Source organism: Typopeltis vanoorti, chromosome 1 (assembly GCF_054136105.1).
Source record: "Typopeltis vanoorti isolate ZY-2024b chromosome 1, IOZ_Tvanoo_1.0, whole genome shotgun sequence".
NCBI classification, from domain to species: Eukaryota; Metazoa; Arthropoda; class Arachnida; order Uropygi; family Thelyphonidae; genus Typopeltis; species Typopeltis vanoorti.
The window spans coordinates 87709224-87732299 of NC_143549.1; the positions used below are offsets into that span (position 1 = coordinate 87709224).

At 33.6% G+C, this 23076-nt stretch overlaps 1 protein-coding gene across 2 annotated transcripts in view; it reads left to right on the forward strand.

The window, feature by feature from the left end:
* The window catches only part of LOC150110184 (uncharacterized), a 50573-nt gene that overhangs the window by 24319 nt on the left and 3178 nt on the right, over positions 1 to 23076 (forward strand). For both annotated transcript variants that reach the window (XM_090391944.1, XM_090391953.1), the window contains 2 exons: positions 20634 to 20776; positions 22669 to 22745. In XM_090391944.1, coding sequence (XP_090248070.1) covers positions 20634 to 20776; positions 22669 to 22745 — 220 coding nt within the window. The remainder of the gene's footprint in view (positions 1 to 20633; positions 20777 to 22668; positions 22746 to 23076) is intronic.

Here is a 23076-nt window from a genome sequence, read left to right on the forward strand (position 1 = left end):
CATCAATAGCTATGTTCACAACAGAAAACATTTCTTGACGTTTTCACTGTTGCATTGTATTTTAATTCCCATAAAACATCGTCTCTGCTCCTCGTCGAATAGCATTTCTACCGAGGAATACACCAGTCTACTTATGGAAGTGGTGACTCATGCAGAATTGCATTTTTCGGAATCAGAAGTTTCATTTTTTTTTAAAAGATAACATTTTTTTTAACGATTACTCATTAATATTCTAGGGTTAAAAAAAAGTGAGAAAGTCAGTTTTCCAGTGCAATTACTGGACTTGCCATGATCTAGAATTTTAGATAATAACCATGACTTACTTCAAATTTTCCTTACGTATACTAAACTGTGAATTTTAAAAATTTGAAAAAGATTGGTTGTTTAAGAGACGAAAAATAATAATCTAAAGAACTAAATGTTTTTAATAAATATCGAATTATCCATGTTTTATTTCATTTGTATTCTTCCCTTCTAAGTGGCGTGAGTGGGATTTCCCATGGAAAAAATTCTCGATGAATGAAATATTTTAGTTCAACGTGAACAGCGAAATTTGATCAGTCTGCTGCATCCAAAATCCTCTTTCCTATTCGTTGGCTTGTTAACAGCGTACTTAATGTTCCACAGCGTTTTGGAAAAGCATACGCTCTTCGCGTATGTCTTAACAGAATGCTGGAAGATAATGTAAAAGAGCAGTCGATTAAGGCAAAGAAAATGTTTGGATTTTTAAACGGATATATACAAATGAATCTAAATATTGTAATCAAGACAGAAATGTAGATAGTACCAGTTTTAACTCACCTGAAACAACTGTTAAGTTGAAACAGTTAAAAAAGTAACACTACGGAAATGAAACTGTTAAGAAAAATGTGCGTGCTTTACAATCAGTAAATGAATGGATAACAAACAGAAAAAAATAATGAAAAAAAAAAACACATTAACTAATAGAAAAATGGAAGACCACGGAAGCGGTGAAGGGATGGATCGCAATGAATATTGTCACAATAAATCTGACGCATAAGTCTGTCCTCTTCGAGATAAAAATCGAAAATTAAATGGAATTTTACTTTTCTTGAACGAAAGTGTAAAACATGCAAAGTTTATTTGTAATTTAATCCCTTTTTTAAATACATCTGTTAATTCGGTCCATGAACTTCTTAATACCATCTAAGAACATACCGATTGTACCTACATAGAGGTATACACTGCTTATTTGACTTTGTCATCATATGAAAAACGTTTAGGAAAAGTCCGGACTGTGGAGTGAGTGAAGAATTGCAGATGTAAGTTTTTGAATTATTTCATTTTTGATCAGCAGAATGAAGCCAACATTGCCATGATGCAATGGAACTGTGGACAGCGTTCCCCTGCATTTTACCGCAATAGCAGATTTCCATTTCTCTTTTGAATCTTTCCATCCGTTCGTAGATTTGTGCCACATTCCTCTGTAAAGCTCGAAGGATTTGATCCCTTCTGAATATAAAAATCTGATGACATCGTTGTTCAGGAATGTAATTCAAAAAGCCAAGACAATATGTTTACTCCTCGGCTGTAAGAGACGTATTTTCTACAGAAAAACTAAGAAGACGTGTTTAGATTTGTTTCCTTATCCAGTAAGTATGATGCCTTTCAGAGTAAGTTAGGACATGTCTTATTCTTCCACACAATTATTATATTGCCTTTAGTTTTTTTTTTTTTTTTTTTCTCTTTAACGTTTTGGCTTTTCTTGTAACTTCTTTTGATGCAGTATAAAGTCTGATATGCATGCAAGTCAAATAACAAGCTTGCTGCTTAAACAGTTGGATGTATTGAACATTTATAGTAGTAGTAGTAGTATATGAAATTCTTAATAGTTCCAGCACCTGAAAATACTACGAAATAATTTTCTTGATTCCGTATCTTGATGTTTTGCGTATAGCACTGAGGCAGTCCATGGAAGTTTAGGAACAAATGCATCTATCAGCATGCCATAGTCATTTGTATGTCATTCTGTTTAGAATGTTTCTTTCTTCTCACAAGTATGTCCTTTTCTGTATTTCTAGGAGACGATGACGAGCTATCCCTGACTTGCTTCAGGAATAGGTGGACGGCCAGTTCTGTTTAGAGAAGATTTTTGTTTTGTTGTTATCCAGCGAAATAAATGGAAATCTTGTTAAACCACTTGCATAGACGTCACTGATACGCCTTTTAAATCAAGCATTTGTTGATATTTATTGAACACTTGTTGATATTTAGTTTTCACCCAAGCATTATTTCATATAGTCTAAATATGGTTTATATATTATGTTTGAAAACTTCGCATTTATTTATTGGATGATGTGGTGTGGAAATATAGATTTATCTAGACGTAACGGGATTCGTATGAAAATATATTATCACGGACTGTGTGAGGTATTGTTTTATTGCGTATTCATTTATTACAAAAATTTGTCTTATTTATAAAAATTGTGTACAGCGGTATGGTTAAATAGAAGAGTCAGTGATACGCCATTGAACTTTGGAACTTCGTTGAATATTACAGTCATCGATTGAAATTCTGAGTGTGATTTATTTAACTAATGAAATCTGCAAATTTTGATCTATTTAAGATTTTTTTTTTATTGACGTTGTTTTTTTCTTGTAATAAAATACAACTTTAGGATTAAGTTTTTAAGTTCATTAACATAATTAAATCTTTTCTCATGTTTTCATCTGTTAGTTCACGCTGTGATGACGCATGTCCCAATGCATTGGACATCCGAATTTTTATAACAAAAACAGCTGCTTTTAGAACAAGTTTTTTTTTTATTATTATCACGGATAATAAAAGATATATATGATATTTTAGAATTCAGTTATTTTATTTACCTCATGTGGAGAGCCCATACGAACAAGTACTACCCTATGTTATTAAACCAATATATATTGCTGTTGGGTGTAATGCAATTTTATCTGTAGATTCCGCAGGCTTGGTTAGCGTATCCTCTCTCCAGCCAAAAGGCTGCAGGTTCGAATCCCGCCGTGGGCATGGATGTTTGTGGTCGCCTGCGAAAATACTAGTGATGGTGGTTGACGGTAGATGGCGTTAGTATGGATGATGAAAGTGGTTGCGGTTGGTGGAGAGTTGTAGAGCAGGTGCCCTCGATGAGACTGTGGACTCCCTGGAGGTGTCATATAATAATATTCTCGGGTTGGTTTGTTTGTTTTAAGGGATGAAAAACCCGCGAGGGAAAAACCTTCTCACCGATGTATGAGGCCAGCTAACTCATTTTTAGTTGAAAATCCCTTATACAGATTCTTCGTGAGATTCTAATCCATGTCCTTCCAGCCAATCCTTCACTGGCTAGGACCTTCTGTCTGCAATCTTCAGAAGCTTTATGTAAACATTGATGTTAAAATAGCATTTTAATATTATCATGTTAAATATATTTCGACAACCAAATATAATTATTATTTTTATTTTTTATTTTATTTTTTGGCCTTTGTTAGCGAGACATGTACTTCCTCCACCTTAAATTAGCAGTGATTTAACACAAGGGACGTCTTTTGTGGTATTGCATAAGCGTTATCATCTTGGCAAAGATGAAGCTTCTTATTTTGATAAATTCAAGATGCAAAAGGTTAGACATCACAAATAAAAATTTTTCCTCCTCTTAGGCAACTAAGGGCCGAAGTATCTACATGCGTGCCGGTTCCGGTTTATTAGCTTCGGGATACAAAACCAAGAAACCCTATCACCTGTAACTCTTTCTCTGTTGGGAAAAAAAAAAAATAATTCTCACCGGAATTTGAACTTGGATATTTCTAATCTAATTAAAAGGTGTGCATTTCCTCCAGCTGTGCTACGGAAGTTAGTAGAATAGAAACCAAAAAAGTCAGAAAAAAAAATCAGTCTTATTACTTAGTATTTCATTTCATATTTGTAGGAGCAAACTGTGATAAAATGTTTGAAAAGCGGTAGATCTTGGTTGAATGTACTTAAATGAAATTTGGCATTCGGAATGTTACTTGACATTTTTTTTTTTTTTTTTTTTTTTTTGACATAAAGATAATCATTTCTATTTGTTCTGTGGCTGAATAAAATCTGTTGAAATTTGGTGATTAGGATCTCCACTTTAGTTTCAGTGGGATTATTTTTATTGTCAAAATTACCCCCCCCCCAAAAAAAAAAAGTTTTATATCTAGGGCACAACAAGAATCTTTAGGTTCAGATTATTTTAATAACATTTGATGTCAGACTATATAAGAATGATATGATATGCTATGTACAATACCTTTTTATCATTGTATCCGACTTTTCTTACTTCTTAAGTCGTAGTGATATATAATTTATTTAGTTATTCTGAGATTAGTCGAATGTTTCTGGTACTTATACTAATCTGTTATATAAGTTCTTGTTCTTGAATAGATATCTTCTAGGTTATGTAACATAACCCACCCCCCACTCCCAAATCCGTATATGATTAGGGATTATGCCACTTTCTTCCACATTCCTGTTTTCCAACTGTACTCGAACTTCTTCGCCATAGCTTCTTAAATTTTGGAAGAGCAGTTTTTTTTTTTTCCTCATGCTAGTTAAGTGATTCTTGATAAGGCCTCATGAGCTCGAAAGTGTTCATTCCTTTTTCATCTAAAAGATCATAAAAAATGTAGTCGCTAGTATTGGGCAGTAGAATTACACGAGTCTTTTTATAATCCAGAAAATGAATGAATGTTACTGTTAGCTGCTGCATTTTAAAACTTGCAGCACTCCAGAATGTGACACGCTCTTCCTCATCTTCTTAGATAAGTTACAATATTCTTTTGAGGAACTATGCTGAAGTATATACAAGAATGAAATCCGTACCTCCAGTGATGCATCCCTAAAATTAATTGCGCCTTTTAATTTATTGGACATCGCTTCCGTAGTGCAGTCATAAGACCAAGTGACCTTCTGAAAGAACCGGATTCGAATCTTGTCTAGATAAATTCGAAGAACATTTATAAAGGGCTTTCCAACTGGAGATGTGTTAGCCCAATTTCACACACATGGGTGGTAGTCAATTCCAGCCCTGTTCATAGCCCTTGCTAACTGGCACGAAAATACACACCAGATTGACAGACATGGTGGACTATGGTGTTGGTATTAATCTCCCTTACCTGGCAAGAATGCATTTTATCGAAGATAAATTCCTTGGCCGTAATAGGACATTGGTTCGGTCTAATGTATTAATGGAAAGTAAGTTATTGAGATTTGCTATCCCACTCAGTTCTACATAAAATATTATCTAAATTTTCTTTGGTTATGGAAAATGAGAAGAAAGAAAGAATAATATCGAAGGCCATCTCTCCCTTTTCTAAATTTCATGCCTGAAGAAAACAGCAAGTTTTATAGCATATTACTGTCATCTAAGCCTGCTGTTGAAATTCGGAAACTGAGTAAGCTGACAAATCCCATTCCTCATTGTAACAACCTGCCACCAAGCACACTGGCAAATTTATAGCTCTGATGATACCGAAGATGATCGGAAAGCGTCAGACGTCAGTAAAAAATAATAAAGATAGGTTTAGCTTCTAATAGATTTATAACATAATGGCGATGTACAAGTATCGCGGAGTATCTCTGACACCCGTCTGTGAGTATTAAATGGGAATATCAGAATATCAAACTGCACCAGTAAAATAAATCTCTGTTATATTAGAACAGCTTTTTTTTTTCACTCTCTCGCAATACAAAACTTTCTTTAAATTTTGTCTTATTAACATAACTTTTTTTTTCTCGATAACATCGATTTTAACAGTGATGCCATTTATTTATTTATTTTTACGACGTTCATTTTTCTTAACATTTCTATTCCTTAGGATTATCATTGTTCCATAGGTAAGCGTACGTTTATTATTGTAATAAAAATTTTACAAAGCCCTATTCTGTAACTAGTAAATTGTTTTGATGCATATAAATTTGAATGATGGAATGAAACCATCTCGACTGGTTTTGTTAGTTGGTAACGGATTTTTCCTAAAAAAACGAATCCGATTTTTGCATTTGCGTTGTTTGGAATATCACCACACATCGGCAGAAGTGATGTGTGATATCTCACAGTGGGATTTGGAATTGAGATGATTGGACCTCCCATCCTACGAACACACCTTTGTAACTAGTGTGCCAAACCTTTTAAAACAGTGATAGGCTAAGCGCCATCATTTATGCGTTATATTATTTTTTTATTTATTTTAAATCTGAAATCTTGTATTAGTAGCTATACCCACTTAAATTTCCCAATCTTGATGCAGAAATCATTATTATTTATTTTATTATTATTTTTTGCTTCGATTTTGTTTGAATGATGCTTTTGGATGATTTAAGGTGACATTTTAACTTTGAGAAAACCTCCAAGGTTATTCCGAATCTAATTGAATGCAGATTGTAATTACGTTATTTTATTTATTTATTTATTTTTGAAGTGGGAAGAATAGCTTTGCAATATTTTACTAGTCATTAAAATTTATTATTTTTAATTGCCGTGATTAAGTTTATTTATTAATTATGTTATATGATTTGTTAAATTTTACTTTCAGTTAAACCTCATTTGTTAATTGGCTATTTTATGTCATGTAAATCTCGAAACCACCGAATCCTGCTTTGTCAAGTTTATTTTAATTATGTTATGAATTTTAAGTTTGTTTTGCATTTATTTATATTTAAATTTGTAAATGAACAAAAAGTCGCAATAAACAATCCAAATCTGAGATTTCTTTCTTTATCTAGAATAAAAAAACACACTTAAAAACGTAAAATATGCGTATTTTTCTGAACATATTCAAATAAAAAGTTATAATTTCATGCGAAACATTACAGTATTTGATTTTAAACTTTAAATTTACACTCACTCTGGTATCTTGTTCTTGTTTAAAATAGTTATTGCAAATTGCATCAGTTATTGCAAACTTTTGAAAGTTTTTTTTTTAATTTAATTTAATTTATTTTTTTTTTAAAGCCAAATATCTATTATTTGGGACTACAATAATTGACTGTACGTTATTAGAAATTTCATAATGACTTGAACTGGTCATTAAGAAAATGTTTAAGTAAATATTATTATGAAATGTCTATATGTTTTGAAAATATTGCTTTACGAATTCGTTTCTTCTTTGTGACATTCAGACTTTCAAAACCTGGACCACGGTGACGTTGGTCGTACGTCAGAACAGCTAAGGCGATGAGACAGATGCTACTCGTGAACATTGCATGTATTCTATGGTAACTTCTCATAACATGCGAGAAGAAAAATCGAGATTCTATTTTTCTGTAAGACCGACTAAGTCACATTTAGTTGAAAAATTCCTATAAATGTTTCTCTAATACGGTAGGGATGGAATCCGAAATTTTTCCACCGTGATTACTTCCGAATTGCGAAACCACGCATGCCATCGAATGTTAGCAAACCAATGAAAACTTCGTGAAAACGTTACAGATTCAAGGAAACTCGTTTAAAAGCTTGCTGCAAAGTGGGTGAATTCCAATGTTTTCCAAGCACCATCTTTCATCATCCACAGTAGCAATTATTCTTTGAAGATCAGCAACGAATTTGGTCTTTCTTTTCCAGTATTGTTAAAAATGCTCCGTTTGTTCTTTAAACCGATAAGAAAAATTATGAACAAAATAAATACTCTATACTTAAATTATATTCTGCCAAGTAGAATTGCTGTTGTTGCCATAAAAAAAAAAAAAAGTCTTATCCATACAGTTTCTGATACCAGTCGATAATATCAAAATTTAAGTCACTTCAAGTTTTTTTTTATATATAATATCCAAAACGAGAGCTTTTGAGACAATCAAAATAAAAAAATTAACAAAGCATGAGTAGTTTTTCACGACTACATTCGAATATAATCAGGAGATCGTCAAGAGAAGTAAGAAAATGAAATTACGACGAATAGCCCGAGGAATCGACTAAATTTAATTTGGAAGGTCTTCTTAATTAAAATACAGTTTAATAGAAATATGTCTTCTAAATACCCGAACCATGGAAACATCTGCATATAGCAACACTCGTAACTTAGTATCTTACATGTATTTTAATTACATATAATTTAATTTCTCAATATTTCTGTTAGCGTTCATTCAAACATAGAACTAAATTACAGTTGCACATACAAATCTCCCTCCCCCCTCGCAAAAAAAAAAAAAAAAAAAAAAAGAATAGTAGAGTAACAATACCATTTTAATTATGTGACCATCTAATAAAAAAGGCTATTTTTGTAAATGTTTGTTTCTTATTTATGAAGCAATATGCCCCAATTTTGTTATCCTTTCTCCCAATAAGGATGCGATTTTAATTATTTGTGGAAATAATAGAATGTGGAAAGTTATAAACATCAAAAACAAAATTACATTTAATCATTTTAAGCCTTCTTCAGATTTTTGAAGGTGTCTTTAGCGGGATTGAGAAATACTGAGCTTAGAATACGTGCTTCTTTGATTTTGAATTGTGACTCAAAATAGTGGGATGCAAGGAAGATGTGAATTATTGTTAACCACAAAAAAAGGGATATAAGGAAATCCAGCAATAAAAATAGTGTGGGAAACAATCTAGAAACGTTTTCAAAGGAATGGTATACGAATACACTTAACTGTTTTTTAATCAGTCTCGTAGGTGAGAGAGATCGCAAAGCCTCTAGCAAAACAAATGGCGGTGTGGACCAATCAGTAGGAATATTGAAGCGATCTAGTGATGTAACTTAGAGTTATGTATTATAGATTCTTTTTGCAGCATCATGTATACATAAAAAACATCAATTCTCTTCATCATTTTTGATGTAGTACCAGGGGTATACTAAATATTATGTTCAATACAACTCATATTTCATGATTAGTTTCCTAACAACAGCTTTTTTTTCTTTCAAAATTGATCTTTTGTCAGCTCCGTTATTATATATCATCATATATAACTATATGTATATCATAATTTCTTACATTTGGATCTTGTAAAGCAGTGAATGTACCTATATATTGATCTAAGTTTTTTTTTCCTTCTCATAATACTGAGTATATATATTCTGTAAAAAAAAAAAAAGAAAGAAAGAAAGAAAGAAAAAGGTATATTATCTTGCGGAATTGTGTTCAGGAGAAATAACCAGCATTCCAAGAGACAGTTCGTGAGGTGAACAGCTTTAATTTCTTTAAGGGAATTCGACTCGTACATAGTAATAATCCCACGAAGAATAAATGCCTGGAAATATCTGTAAAATCTGAAGCTTATGCTACCCAAATTCAGCCTTAGATGCAGAGCATCTAGAGGATATATATAAAATAACATTCGTTATTTTTCTGAGTATGTTTGAACTACTATTGATCTGCCTAATTATTGCCTTGTTTGGTTTCTTGACCGGCAATTTTGACTTCGCCAAAGGGCTGGATAACCTAGATCATTAACCTTGAACCCTGAATGTTCAGGTTTCCTTTCATAATTGCCATGAAATTTTTATAATTTCATAATTGCCAGCTGTCCTTGGCAATTCATGGAATTGCCAAGGACAGCTGGTAGTCCGTGTGACCTCCAAACTATCGGAATATTAGAGGTTGGCAGCTGATTTTGTTCATGTGCCCACTAGCGCATAAATGAACGATGCATTTCTTGAAACTATCTTAGAGACAAATTACCTTGACATTAGAAAAGAAAAAAAAATCCAATTTGCTTAAGTTACATCAAATTCAAAGCAAAACTCAATGGAAAGATGTCGTTAACGAAGTTTATCCAACAAATCTCCAATGATTCTTTATGTCCCACCTCTAATTAGCTAACGGGATCTTTGTGAAAGCAAACTGTAAACATGAGCCTTGCTGTCTGCCCTCTATTTGAAGTGCAGTATATAAAGTAAATAATGTATTGTTTATGAATGTCATGTTTCGCTTGACCAACTTGCTTTTGATTCGTCTTCATTTTAAACGTGTAGTTGAATTTCATTCATAAAGTATATATAATTGTTATGATCACAAACCACCACTAATTGCGTATAACATCAGTATTCAGTGGATTGTTGTAATACTGCTAAATAACTACAATTATGCGGCTCTGTTATGTCTACTTTAACCTTTTGGTTCTGTCCACTGCTGGACGAAGGTCTCCCCCATGATTTTCCAGGTCACTCGGTTTTCTGCCTCTCCCATCCACCTCACTCTTGCAATTTGTTCCAGTTCATCTCTCCACCTTCTTCTCGGTCTTCCTCTTTGTCTTGCTCCATCCATTAGTCTCCATTCTGTTGTTTTTCTAGTCCATCTCCCGCCACTGCATCTGGCAATATGGCCAGCCCATCTCCACTTAGCCTGTTTAATGCATTTTACAATATCCATGATACCTGTTTGAGATCTTATCCAGGTATTTGACTTCCTATCTTTTAATGTTATTTTTAGCATACTTCTCTCCATGCGATGTTGTGTTGTTCTCAGCTTTTTGTTTAGGACTTCGGTTATGTCTACTAATTGTGGCTAATTTTTCCTGTTTTGTAGAGTGAAAAACTCGCTATATGAGAGGAAAATCTATCTCCGTTGAGAATAACAAACACACCTTAAGCTAAAAAAGAAAGTCTATAAAAGGTTATTCGTGTCTTGGACGAAATGGGAAGTTTTTTTTTTTTTTTTTTTTGAAGATCTAGGTTTTGGTGACATTTACCGAAGCATAAATGTCCTGAGTGCATTACAAAGAAGCATGTATAGCATCAATTATGATTTCGAAATATTACAAAAAAAAATACAAAAAAACATGTCTGCTTCGTGCTAGTTCAAACTTAAGAATAGCTTCATTACATTAGCATTTTTAGAATACCGATAATAGTAATGGGATCAAGAGAATTCAGATCTTGCGCGACTTTCGAGAGAAATTCTTACTTTCCATCTTTTTTTTACATACTGTTCTTACTTACATTCTGTTTGGTATGCAATCGTTTTTTGTTTTACACCAAATATAACTGATTTGTCTTAACGGCAGCGGAGGTGACACAAAATAATTTGCCTCTTTTCTTAGTCTACTTTAATCATCATTTTGCAAGGTTGAGTCTCTTCTCCGAAAACCATCCAGTTCTTGCTTGCCTCATCATATATCCTTGAATAAAAATTTGTAAAAATAATATTTAGATACACAAAACAGAAGTTCAGAATCCAAAATGAAGCAACTGTAAACACATTCTTTCTATTTCCAATTAAGTGTTCTATAAGTTAAGATCTCATATTTGACTTCGTATTATTCTACCATGTAGCTTACATGTACTGATATAACACACCGTATCTGCCATTGATACACGTCAAGAAGTAAAACAGAGTCGATATCCAGGGTGGTTACAGGAAGAGAAAAATGGAGACGTTTCACGTAATATAAGATGCGTCAGCTGTTATACCTGCGTGAACCATAATCGACAAACAACTATATACAATCAAGTGTCGTATATAATACATAATAAAAATTCCTGGATTTAGAATAAGGTGGTTAGTCTTATTCTTGTGTGTGTGTGTATATATATATATATTGTTTGTGTCAAAAATTGTTTTCCTGGCCATTTTGCGCTGTTGCGGAATGAAAAACCAGTTTCCGGGAGGAAACCTCCACAGGCTCTCTAGGTATAATGCTATCTACTTAAGAATGATTTACAACAGTTTAATCAAGGAACAAAAACAAATATAAACAAAAAAATAATAATGATGATGGACAAGAAACACTGACAAAACATCTATCCAAGGTGGCACACAGTCTGCAGTATTAAGGTAAGGGTAACACCAGATGCTAGCATAAGTTGTTTGATTAAATTTTGTGTAAACCAACGATATCATAGAATTCGATAAGGGGATTTAGTGCTTATATCTCCATCTCGGATATGGCACTCCTTGTTCGATGCTCTTTACCCATGGCTAAAGTATATGAATGGTTGTACATGGCTCCAGCCAGGCGAAATCAATTTCCACCAATGAAATCGAGTTAGATGCTGGTCTGGTGAGTCGCAATTTCGGAAAGTGGATTCTCTTGGTGAAAGAGAAATGCAATGCTCGTACAGATCAATGAACAATTCACAACCTAATGCTCCATAGGAGGTTCAAGAACAAACACCATCTCATATGACGATGCACCACACGTTTGCACTCACTTATGGGACTCTACAAGTAGAGCCAAAATCTCATGTTTTCTTCAGAAACGTTTGCCATGGCGTCAGTATCACATTGATTGGACACTACAAGGGTAAAAGTTGTGCTGGTTCGACGAGTCGTGGTTTCTATTGCACTACGCATGTGGCAGGGACAACACAAGTCGATGGACTACTAATGCGTGGTTTATATTCTCCAAGCCGGGAGAGACATATAGTATCACGGTAAAGAGTATTTTTTCTGGTTAAAATTACAGTTCCCCTATTACATATTGACTAACGTATGATCGGGGTGATGTACCGGCTGATGGAGCCTTCGTAGCTTAGTCAGTATCGATGATGCCATTTGATTGAAAAGACGTGGGTTCAAATCTCATTTAGAACCGAAAAATCTTTCTTAGGCCTTTTCGTCTGAAAGTGAGTTAGCTGGTCTCATACAAGGTGGAAGAGGGTTTTGTCATTTCGCACACCGGCCAGAAGAACACTGACCTAAGTAGTTTCTTGTATGTGTTAACTGCTTCAATTAACAAACAATACATTTCCTCGTAGCCTTAGTTGTTTCGTCCGAAGTTCACAACAATCCAACCGATCCAGTAATCACTGGATCGAGTCGCATTTGTTTTCAGGCAGACTTCCAGAACGATAATGCGCCATGATACTGGACCTACAACATAAGGAATTGGGTCTAGGAGCATCCATATTTGATAATAGGTGAATCCACCGAACTCACATCATTCGAAAATCTATGGAATGTTCTGGAACTTACTGTGAGACGTGTCGTCACTGTACCTTCCTCCTCATTCTCCAATCCTGAACGGAGCCTTATAAAGATCATGGCTACAGATCTACGAGTAGTACATCGACATCATTACATTTAGCAAGTATAAGCATACGATAGTTGACTCAACACGATATTGGACAGGGTAATCGTAATCTATCCTCATGTTAGTGTATCATCCAGTAAGAATTTCTGCAAATCGATAAATAATAATTCACGTGTTAGTGATTTCGCTTGATTACCACCATAATAACCTTATAAGTGCGCGTCACCTGAAGGTGAATTAACTAGTTGCATACTGGTTGGAAGGATATTTTTCAAGCTACAAAATAGCAGAACCTGCCACAATAATATACTTCTTTAATAGACAAAATATACCGCTCTTTTAGCTGCTTTGGGTTCCAACCAACCTAACCTTAAAAATGAGAGCCGACTGCCGATGCTGGTCGTATGAAGAATAGTTGTTCATTTAGATAATTGCTGGCCGCTATTTGCACTGACCTGGTTTAGATATGATGAAACAGTGATCCTATCCAGTCATGTTTGGATTCTCTTGTTTTTTCTCTTTTCCTCAAAAACCCAACTTTTATTAAATAAAATTCCTCGTGATTACACCAGAACATGGTGGTGGTGGTGATACACGGTAAGCTTTTCGTTTCTTTCATCTGTTTCGTTATGTTTTCATAGAACTTATATAGTATACATAGAGCAAAATGATATCTTGATCTTCTAAATGACAACCAAAATGCAAATAATAGCGTCCTTGATCATCTTTGTTATAAATGATATTGTGATTTTGTTATAATTAGCGCACAACAAAAATTGTCTGACAAATCCACAAACTGTTTTTTCCTTTCTCTGTCTCACATATTAACAGAAAGACGTTATCAATGCCAGCATGTACATTATGATATCACACTCCTAATTTCCCTCTATTCTTCAATGCTGCCAACACCCGCTACACACTAATTCTGCCAAACATGTAGTAAGCAATGATTATCATATACGTATGTTTTCTTATAAACTGTAACGTGACACAAATTTAAGGACAAATCTGCAACTAGCATGAAAATTAATATAAGATGTTACCAAAAGTCTTGTTGATCTGTGTATCAAGTACCAGTGGGTAGGCTACATGTTCTTCACCAGGATTGATAAGTTTGTGATTGACTTGTATGTTTATTATTGTTTTATGTGACAATTTCTTTTTGATCGAAGTTTTCTATAGACAATATTTACTGCTGTGCTTCTGTTGGAAAGAGTAAATATTTGCTGCTACCTACTACTGAACAAGCTCCCGTCGTGCCCATCATTTTTAAGAATGGTAAATGCAGTTTTGTTGTTGTTGTGGTCATGGCAAAGCACAACATATGTAGCCTTTGAATTATAAAGCATCACGAATTAACGATAATGCTAAACAGTTTGTTCAACTCAGAAATGAAGTAGCAGACAAATTATAACTCGAATTACGCAACAGGAATAAAAATTCTAAGATTTAAAATATTAAAAAGACGAAAATTATGCAAATAAAATAAACGCTGATCACTAACTGGCTCGTGTCTGGATGTGGGTTTGTGGAAAGCTTGGAAATATCTTACATCGTTATAGAGAATGGAATGAGAGTCAAATAATCCAGAAACCTAGTCTAGAGACTAAACGTGGAACGAGTTCAAGCTGTTTCAGATTCTAGTAAGCAACGCAATAATAATCTCACATTGAGTGACGAAAATAATCTCCGACCTAAAGACATTCATCAACATACCTATCATAGTGGGATTCAAACCCACATCCCCTCTTTTGATTGTGCTGAATCGCTATCCATTCTTCCAACCAGGCTGGTATGAGACAATGTACGGTATTCAACTCACTTTTCCAACTTAATGTGTTTATTATTATTCGTGATATCAAGACTGGAATATGTTCATTGTTTCTTTGTAATGGAGATTAGAGCTTGGTTTTTCATTTTTATTCTCTTATATTATAGAATTTCTTAAGTATTTATTCCTTTTCAATATAAACTGAATAGCTCAATCTAGACAGGCTCATATATGGAATATTTATTTTATTTTTTCTTCGTTGAATAAAATAAAGAATAAGAATATTATAATTCCAAGCTTCCAAATAGGTTTTCTGTTTTCATGTTTTGTAACTGCACGTCTGTGGTTTGCAGTGTTTAGGTCGATTTGCCTGATTTATAGATGAAAACTCTGATTTCCGGGAGGGGAAAAACCCTTCCACCGTCGTATGAGACGTATAAACTCGCCTTCAAATAATAATAATAATAATGATAAACAATAAGTTCTTCGCGTTCTTGCCTGGACTGGGATCCAGGATCTTTCCGACCAACCAGCATCGATACTGAGTGAGATAATACGGAGACTTACAGCATTAAGACAATTACAACTAACATTATTAATCCTTTAATCACTTAATTGTGTATTTGTGTAATTATTTAACTTATAAAAAAAAAGGTATAATACCGTACGGTGTAACAATGGATCGGATAAACTCCATTTATAATACATTCTAAATATTTCATGTGTTGTCTTATGTATGAAACATAAGTAAAAGCTGAAAAGTGAACCAAGTTCAAAAATAACGTACCTCGCTTCGTTTAAAAGAATAATCTCTGTGGTTTTGATAAAGAATGGAGCTGTATAATTTAATGTTATCCAACAGTAGCATGCCAGCCTTATTAAAAGACATATTAATATTAGTCAATGGAAACTTTCGAGGACTAAGTACCCATAATTTTCGGTGAATATCGTCAGTAATTTGAGCAAATCTGTACAGTCGGTTTCAATTTATAAACGAATATTTATACTAGATTACAAAAATTATACAGACATCTCTATTTTTCTCCTAATATGGAGTTCCAATAACAAACACGTAGCATAGCAAGATATAAAGGCAAGATATGCACACCAAATGCTTATAAATGTGTGTATATGATTGGAAGCGAGAGGGAAGTGCTTTAGAATTAGACGACTTTTAGCTAGGTATATCATAGGCCGACATAATTATCCATCTGCAGCTCCTGTGAATTGTAGCACAATTATAGCATCCGACATGAACCATAACTGTCGTCATTAAAAGATAAAACCGCAAAAAGAAATTGTCGAGCGGAACATTAGGGATGATGGAAAGGAATGGAATTGTTAAAAGGGTACGTGCGTGTATTCCCTAGAGCCGCAGTGACAAATTTGAAAACTGTGACCAGAGGTGGCGAATCTGATACTTTTCAAATCATATGAACGTTTTTGAGCTCTGTACTCGTCAGAAGAACGTTATTTTTTAGCTGTTTGATGTGGTAGCAGTGGAGTTACGCTGTTAAGATGTTTACAATGGTTTGGATTGAAACCTATTGCTGTGGCATTTGGTCTTCATTAATCTCTGTGGTAAATGAATATAGTCGAGTATTAGTATGATACACTCATTATGTTGCAAGAAACTGACAACATGGTTTGAGGAAATGTGACTGGCCAGCGTGAATCCCTATTTCAGCCTTTTTGGAAGAGTCAAAATGTTGGTTGCTGGAGAAATCAACACATGTAACTTTAGTACAAAAACTGATTGCCATTTTAGTGGAAGAATCGGCCAAACATACCAGCATCCATTTTATTTATTTATCAACATTCAGTGGAAGATCTACTTAGAAGATTGGCATTTATCTTTGTATGGTCAATGTTGTATTAAGGTTCTGTGAAAATAAAGAGTTTGTGAAATATTTAGCTGTACATATAATTTTTGCAATATCGTGTACATTGTGTGCCCTTAACAATCACTGTTTCTTTCCGATTTAAACCCCTCACATGATCATTTACAAATGTCTCTAATTTGTGTCATGGTACATCCCAAACCCTCTGTTTACACCCGAATAAGGAATGGTATCCATCATGTAACTGGGTCCTACATTTATCTTTTTGTTATGCCAATTTGTGAGGTTGCATTTATTATGACAGTTTCTAATGAACCCAAAGCACACAACGCTATAAATATTAACAATAAAACAAGTTGATCTAACTTTTTTTTTTTTTTTTTGTAGACCTAATTCTTTTCTAGCATGCTCCGACTAGACACAGTAACTCAAATACGAGACAATGTTCCATTGATCTAGTTCAAGTTCAAATTCCGTAATCTTTTTTTGTACGAATAGTAGTTGACAAAATTCCGTATACTTGATGTAAGATGCCTCAATGAATAGATCCAGTCGATTCATGTTGCCTCATTCTGAAGAATAATTTCAAACTGCGAACTCGAACTCTTCTATATATGTGACCTTCGGATTTGTGCTTGGCCTGTTATCGTACTGTATTACTGTAAGCAGTATTACATTAATGTTTCAATATAGACATCTAAAATAATTTATTAAAATTTATTTTAATATTTCTAATGTCTTCCACTTGCGCGATGATTTTTTTCTACGTCTGATTTCTAAATCTACAGTAATCTAATTTTCCCCCTTCTTTCCTTCATTAATCATTATTTCTAGCAATCATCACGCCTTTCAGAGTAACTTTTGCGTATTGTGAGATTTGCTTTTATGCTTTGCGTTGCTAAAACACGTGATCTATAATGAGACTACGTTTTCTTGCATCAAACATCTAAATCTATCAGTCTTCTTTAGGAGAAATATTACATTCTCCATGTCATGATTAATGACCATAATCAATCTCGTTGGCTTAAATAGTATAATTTAAAAGTTTTAAATGTATTCTGCAGTATTATATCAACAATTCTTGTTAACGCTTAATATATCCCACATAGCGTTTTGTTATCTTTTCATTGCGCCATAAAAACAAATATTATACGTTTTTATGGCGCTGTTTTGTCGAGTTATCCTATAGGGAATAAGGAAGAACAGTAGAAGACAATAGTATCCACCCTTCAGCACTGGAGGGGGGGGGGAGAACGAGTGTTGCAGCTGAATTTTAAGTGAAAGGTGATTGGGACATGCCACCCATATCCAAAATTGGATAAGAACGCATCCCCCTCCCCCAAAAAAAACTTTCCATAAAATATAGAAAGAAACGTATTCACAATCCTTTAAAATTTTTATTAATTAAGAGCTGCAGTTTATTTATTCGTATGGAATTTCCTTCCTTATCCCTATTGGGACGAGTTGAGCCCCCTCATGGGGGTTGAATATTTGTGAGTGTAGATTCGTGTGTGTGTGTGTTCACGGAGCCGGTTTGCCTGTTCTAAGGGACAAAAAAAACGGAGTTTCCGTTTTTTAAGTTGAAAAAATCCCCTACCTCCGTAGGAGACTGGCTAACTCACCTTTAGTCGAGAGAGACCAGATAAAGGTTCCTCTCATCATGCACGGGAATCGAACCCAGGACTATCTGACCAAACAGTTTTGTCCATACCAACTGAGCTTTTATTTGTATAATCAACATGCTATGTATATTCGGAACTATATACAAATATTTACAATCTATGTACAATATTTACATAGCATGGTTGTTGTTGTTGTTTACATATTATTCTAATATGTTGACAATATCAATTTGCAAGTACATTTTTTTTACTTCATATTAACATGTCACTTAACATTTTTTCCCTTTTTTTTTTAAAACATAATATTTTAGATATATCTGTTTTCATATATGTTACTAACCAATTACATTAGTTCTATATTTCTACTATTTCTTGTATTTGCATGTTATTTTTACACTTTACATCATTCATTTCTATTCCCACAGCTATACAGCTGGTGGGTTACATATTTACATCTGCATTCGAATATGCAGGCATTAATTTTATACAATTAATATACATTGCGTTATTGTAACACATCTTTGCTAATGGCACATTTAATAATATATCCTTACCATATATATTCATATACATATATATACATACCCATATATTTCTATATACATATATACATACATATTATACATTGTTTGACATCAGTCATTTCTATTCCGACAGCTATACACTTGGGGTGGATTAAATATTTACATCTTCTTTCTAACTTGCAGACATTCGTTCTATATCTCCAATATGTATTGCGTTATTGTAACAGCTCTTTGTTATTTAATCATTGAGTTTTTCTCCATAATATGTAGCTATATTTTACTTGTTATATATATGCTATACTATTAATTGTTTTATGGTATATACATTTCTTGCTGCATGTGTTATATTAACATTTATTTATTTTTTTCTTATCTTATACATAGAACATGCATACCCAATGTATTATGATACATATAACATACAACATTTATCTAGTATATTACATAGTATAATATATTATTAATTATAATATATATGCATTGTGATATGCGTGACACATATAGGACTTGTTATACCAGATATTAATGAACAATTCGTGCCTGCTATATGCACTGCACATTGTTTTGTATGCCATTCATTATCATTATTTACATATTAAAGATTATATGGTCCGTAATTTATTAGAATACAATGCATTCACATATATAATGTATTTTACTTCATGACTTTAATTTCATTATTTTACGAGTGTGCTGTGTTGGGTTGGGCCTTTTTTTTGGGGGGGGGGGGCGTTTGGCGATGTATGTTTTAAAGAAGGTTTAAAACTTACATCGTTTTAAAGAAGGTTTAAAACTTCACTGTTTATTGATAACTAAGAAGGAAGTTATCAATAAACAATGAAGATGTATAACAGAATGTCGCCACGATGTGATAGACATTGCAGCTAAAAAGAAAAAGAAATAACAAATAAACCGGGAGATGCGCATGTTAATACTCGCTATGTATGTACTGTTTGACACATCCACACACACTAACACACTCATTCTCTGTGTGTTAAACAGTTACATCGTCGGGAATTTCATCAGCCGCTTAATGTTAAGTTGCAGATAAAATTCGTCCATCTTTCTATTAATTTAAACGGATGGATTTTGTTTAAATATCCTATTTGAATAAAAATCCAACATGTGAAGTTATAGCGAACAAGACAAGACTGAATAATAATAATAATAAGTCAGAGTCAGAGATGTAATTATTTTGTTTCATTTTTTGTACTCTTTGTGAACTTAGACATTATTTTCACAGTCAATTAACTATTTTAAATAAAAGAGTAAAAAAAAAACTACTTTTGTATTATCTTACCTTATCATCCATTTTCGCCATATTTTATCGCTTCGACAAAAAAAAAAAAAAAAAAAAAAAAAACTTTTACTTTCACGATCAAAATACATACGTCAGTAGCACGGGGAAAGTTGGTTAATGAATTGGCAGGTTCATTTTCCCCTTTGTAGATCGGAGACGTAATTCACTTCTACAATCATCCTACTCATACTTTCACAATACCGAAAGAATATCATTGAAATATCATATGCAATTAAATAGTCTCCATGATTCTCGATTATCTCAAAATTGCATTTCTGATAAAAGAGTTAAAAAAAAGAAGATTTTATATAGTTCAGACAGTCCTTTTCATTGAGTAGTACATATATGTATTTTTAGCAATAGAAATGTACGAAAATGTGCTACGTGGATTTTTTTCTTTTTTATCGTTTTATGTTGAAAATGGCATCATGCTTTATAAATTTAAACATTACTGTAAACAAATAAATTTCACGGTTTCGAGTTTTATAATTTTGCGTAAATATTTACTCTCTCTCTCTCTCTTTTTTTTTTTTTTTTTTTTTTGGAAATTTAAATGTTTAATTTAAAATTAAACTCATTTGTAATCTCTTTTTTTTTGTCCATTAAAAATTACATGATAAGTATATAGATGTATTTAAGTATGATTTTCTATTTCTTCTAGTTCGATTGAATGATAAAGAACAAGGTTTTATTAGAATTGGCTCACTGAATAGCAAAGTGAGGAAAACAGCTGCAGCACTGACCAGTGGAAAACGCCTTACCCGCATGAAAAGCTGGGGTTCTGCAGATAATCTTTCCGAAATGGTACGATCCAAATTTCCATATCTTTAGTATATTTTAATATCCAGCGAAAACACGTGCGGTGTTAGTAAAGCATTGTTTTGATGAAGAATGCACCGAATTTCTTGTTCCATACTGGATATTGTGTAGAAAACAGATGGAGTTATGAAAGAATTTTCTTTATATGGCGGTTGGTAATTAAGGTGAAATTAATGTACGTTAGGGCAATACTTCGTTCATAAAAATGACATCGAATCTCACTCACTCTCTGAAAATTAAAAAAAAAAATGTTTTTGACTCCTACTTCTGTTTGAGACCACTTATGGAGAAATGTTATTAGGTTCGCGTCTATTGTCCGCCCATGCCTTTGTCCTCTCTCCCTTTCTGGTATAGCGGAGATGTGAGTGACAGTTTGTTTAGTCACCAGATCTTTTTTGTAAGACTTCACGACCTCATTAATCTCCCGTAATCCTTCCCCCGTCTTCTCTACCGACGCACAAGTTTTTTTTTTATTTTTCTATTTTTTTATTTTTTCATCCGATGATGAAAAATTCATTAGCGGGCTGCTGGAGCCGCTTAACCTCCATATTATGTTTCGTTCGGCAATTTGCATAAACCCTTTCTTGGGACGCAATAGGCACAACATGAGATACGATGCTCGAGTCAGCAGCATCCTCCGTTTACACACCGCTCTACAATTAGACCTCATCGCCAAGGCAGTTGAGACCCGCTAAAGAACGCCTTGTTGTAACAATATTAACATGCCGTCGTCTCCGGAAAGGTTCTAGATCCTGCATCTCGAGTTCGCCCCGTGGGGCATCTTTAGCGAGTAGTGGAGGGAGATTTGGCGGAGATTTCGTATGGAAATGAAGACAGCGACGGCGCCTTAAGCAGCGTTCAGCGGGTCATGTGCATAAAATACCGATCTATCTTCATCTAACACTCCATTTTGTTAGGGTAATTATGACATACACAGCTTTCGGTGCGCGGACATCTGTTTAGTTTATCAAGTGCCTGACAATAAATTACCTTTACGGCTGCTCCAAATGAAATTACAGACGGCTTATACGTGTATTTACCGCCGTCTCTAGACGGTTTCGTGTGGCGGGCGGATGCTCTTACTACTCGAGATCAATGGACAACTGTTCCGGTAATGTCACAATAAAAATGGCTTTTCTTTTTTTTTTTCTTTTCCTTTACTTTTTTTTTTTTTATATTTTGTTGATGAAAGATCTTCACCTCTCTCTCTCTCTTGCCGTAATGGTATCATGGGCTTCGTTGATCGTAAGAGTACGGTGTCACAATTTCACCACCCGTTGACGGTGACAATTTTCTCTAATCAATAAATATTAATTGTTTAAAAATTTTATTATGGAATAATTATTCACTCGCTCGTATATCCCCGTTGTCCCCCGAGAGTAAAAGCTAATTCAATCCTGAAACGTGTACATTGACCTGCCAAAAGAAACGGAATACTTCTTAAATAAATGTATCGCACTAAAGGAAGTCCCTTAAGAATTTGATAAATTCAGATGTTGTCGCTGGCAAATTTGTTCTTCTTGTTCGAGTTACTAGATGAATTAAAAGGCCTGATCAAAATAAAATATACTGTTTCCTACGAGCCCATCGCATGTGCTCATAAAATTTTTTTAATTTCATTCATTTTAATTTTGCTTATTGTTATCATTGTTATTTTGTCAAAATATCCGTTAAATACATTCGTTAAAAAAAAAAAAAATAGCACCAAGTATTCATGTTTCTCGTAACCTTTTTGCTAATACATGAACGAAATTGTTGGAGTTGAGACCATTCTCATGATCCGCCGATAGATTTAGGTAATCTATTAATGTAACTACTGTCAGTGTTTTCTGCCACAAGATTAGTTTTTTCATACATTTTATTATTTAAATTTACAGCTCTCCAATCAACTCATGCCGCCTCCAAGATTAATTCCTAAAAAGAAAAAATCTAAAAAGCATTCTGACTGTTTAAGGTAAGTTCTTTTTAGTTGAATATTACTGTGCATCTACAATGTAATAGTAATACAGTGTAATAGAATACAATGTAAAAGTTTTAAGTAAAAAAACTTGGAAAGGCACGAAAATTTCTTTTGTTAAAAAATAAAAAAAAAATGAATAAATAATAATAATAATAGGTTACAAAAAAATTAATCAAAGAAATGATTAAATAACGTAGGATTTTTTTTTAATTTTAATATTCTTTATGTATTTAGGTTTAGAAAGGGTGGAATATTAGTAGTAATAGAAGTATCATATGACGGCACCTTCGTCGAGTCGCACGATTCGTTATGAATGGGCACTCGG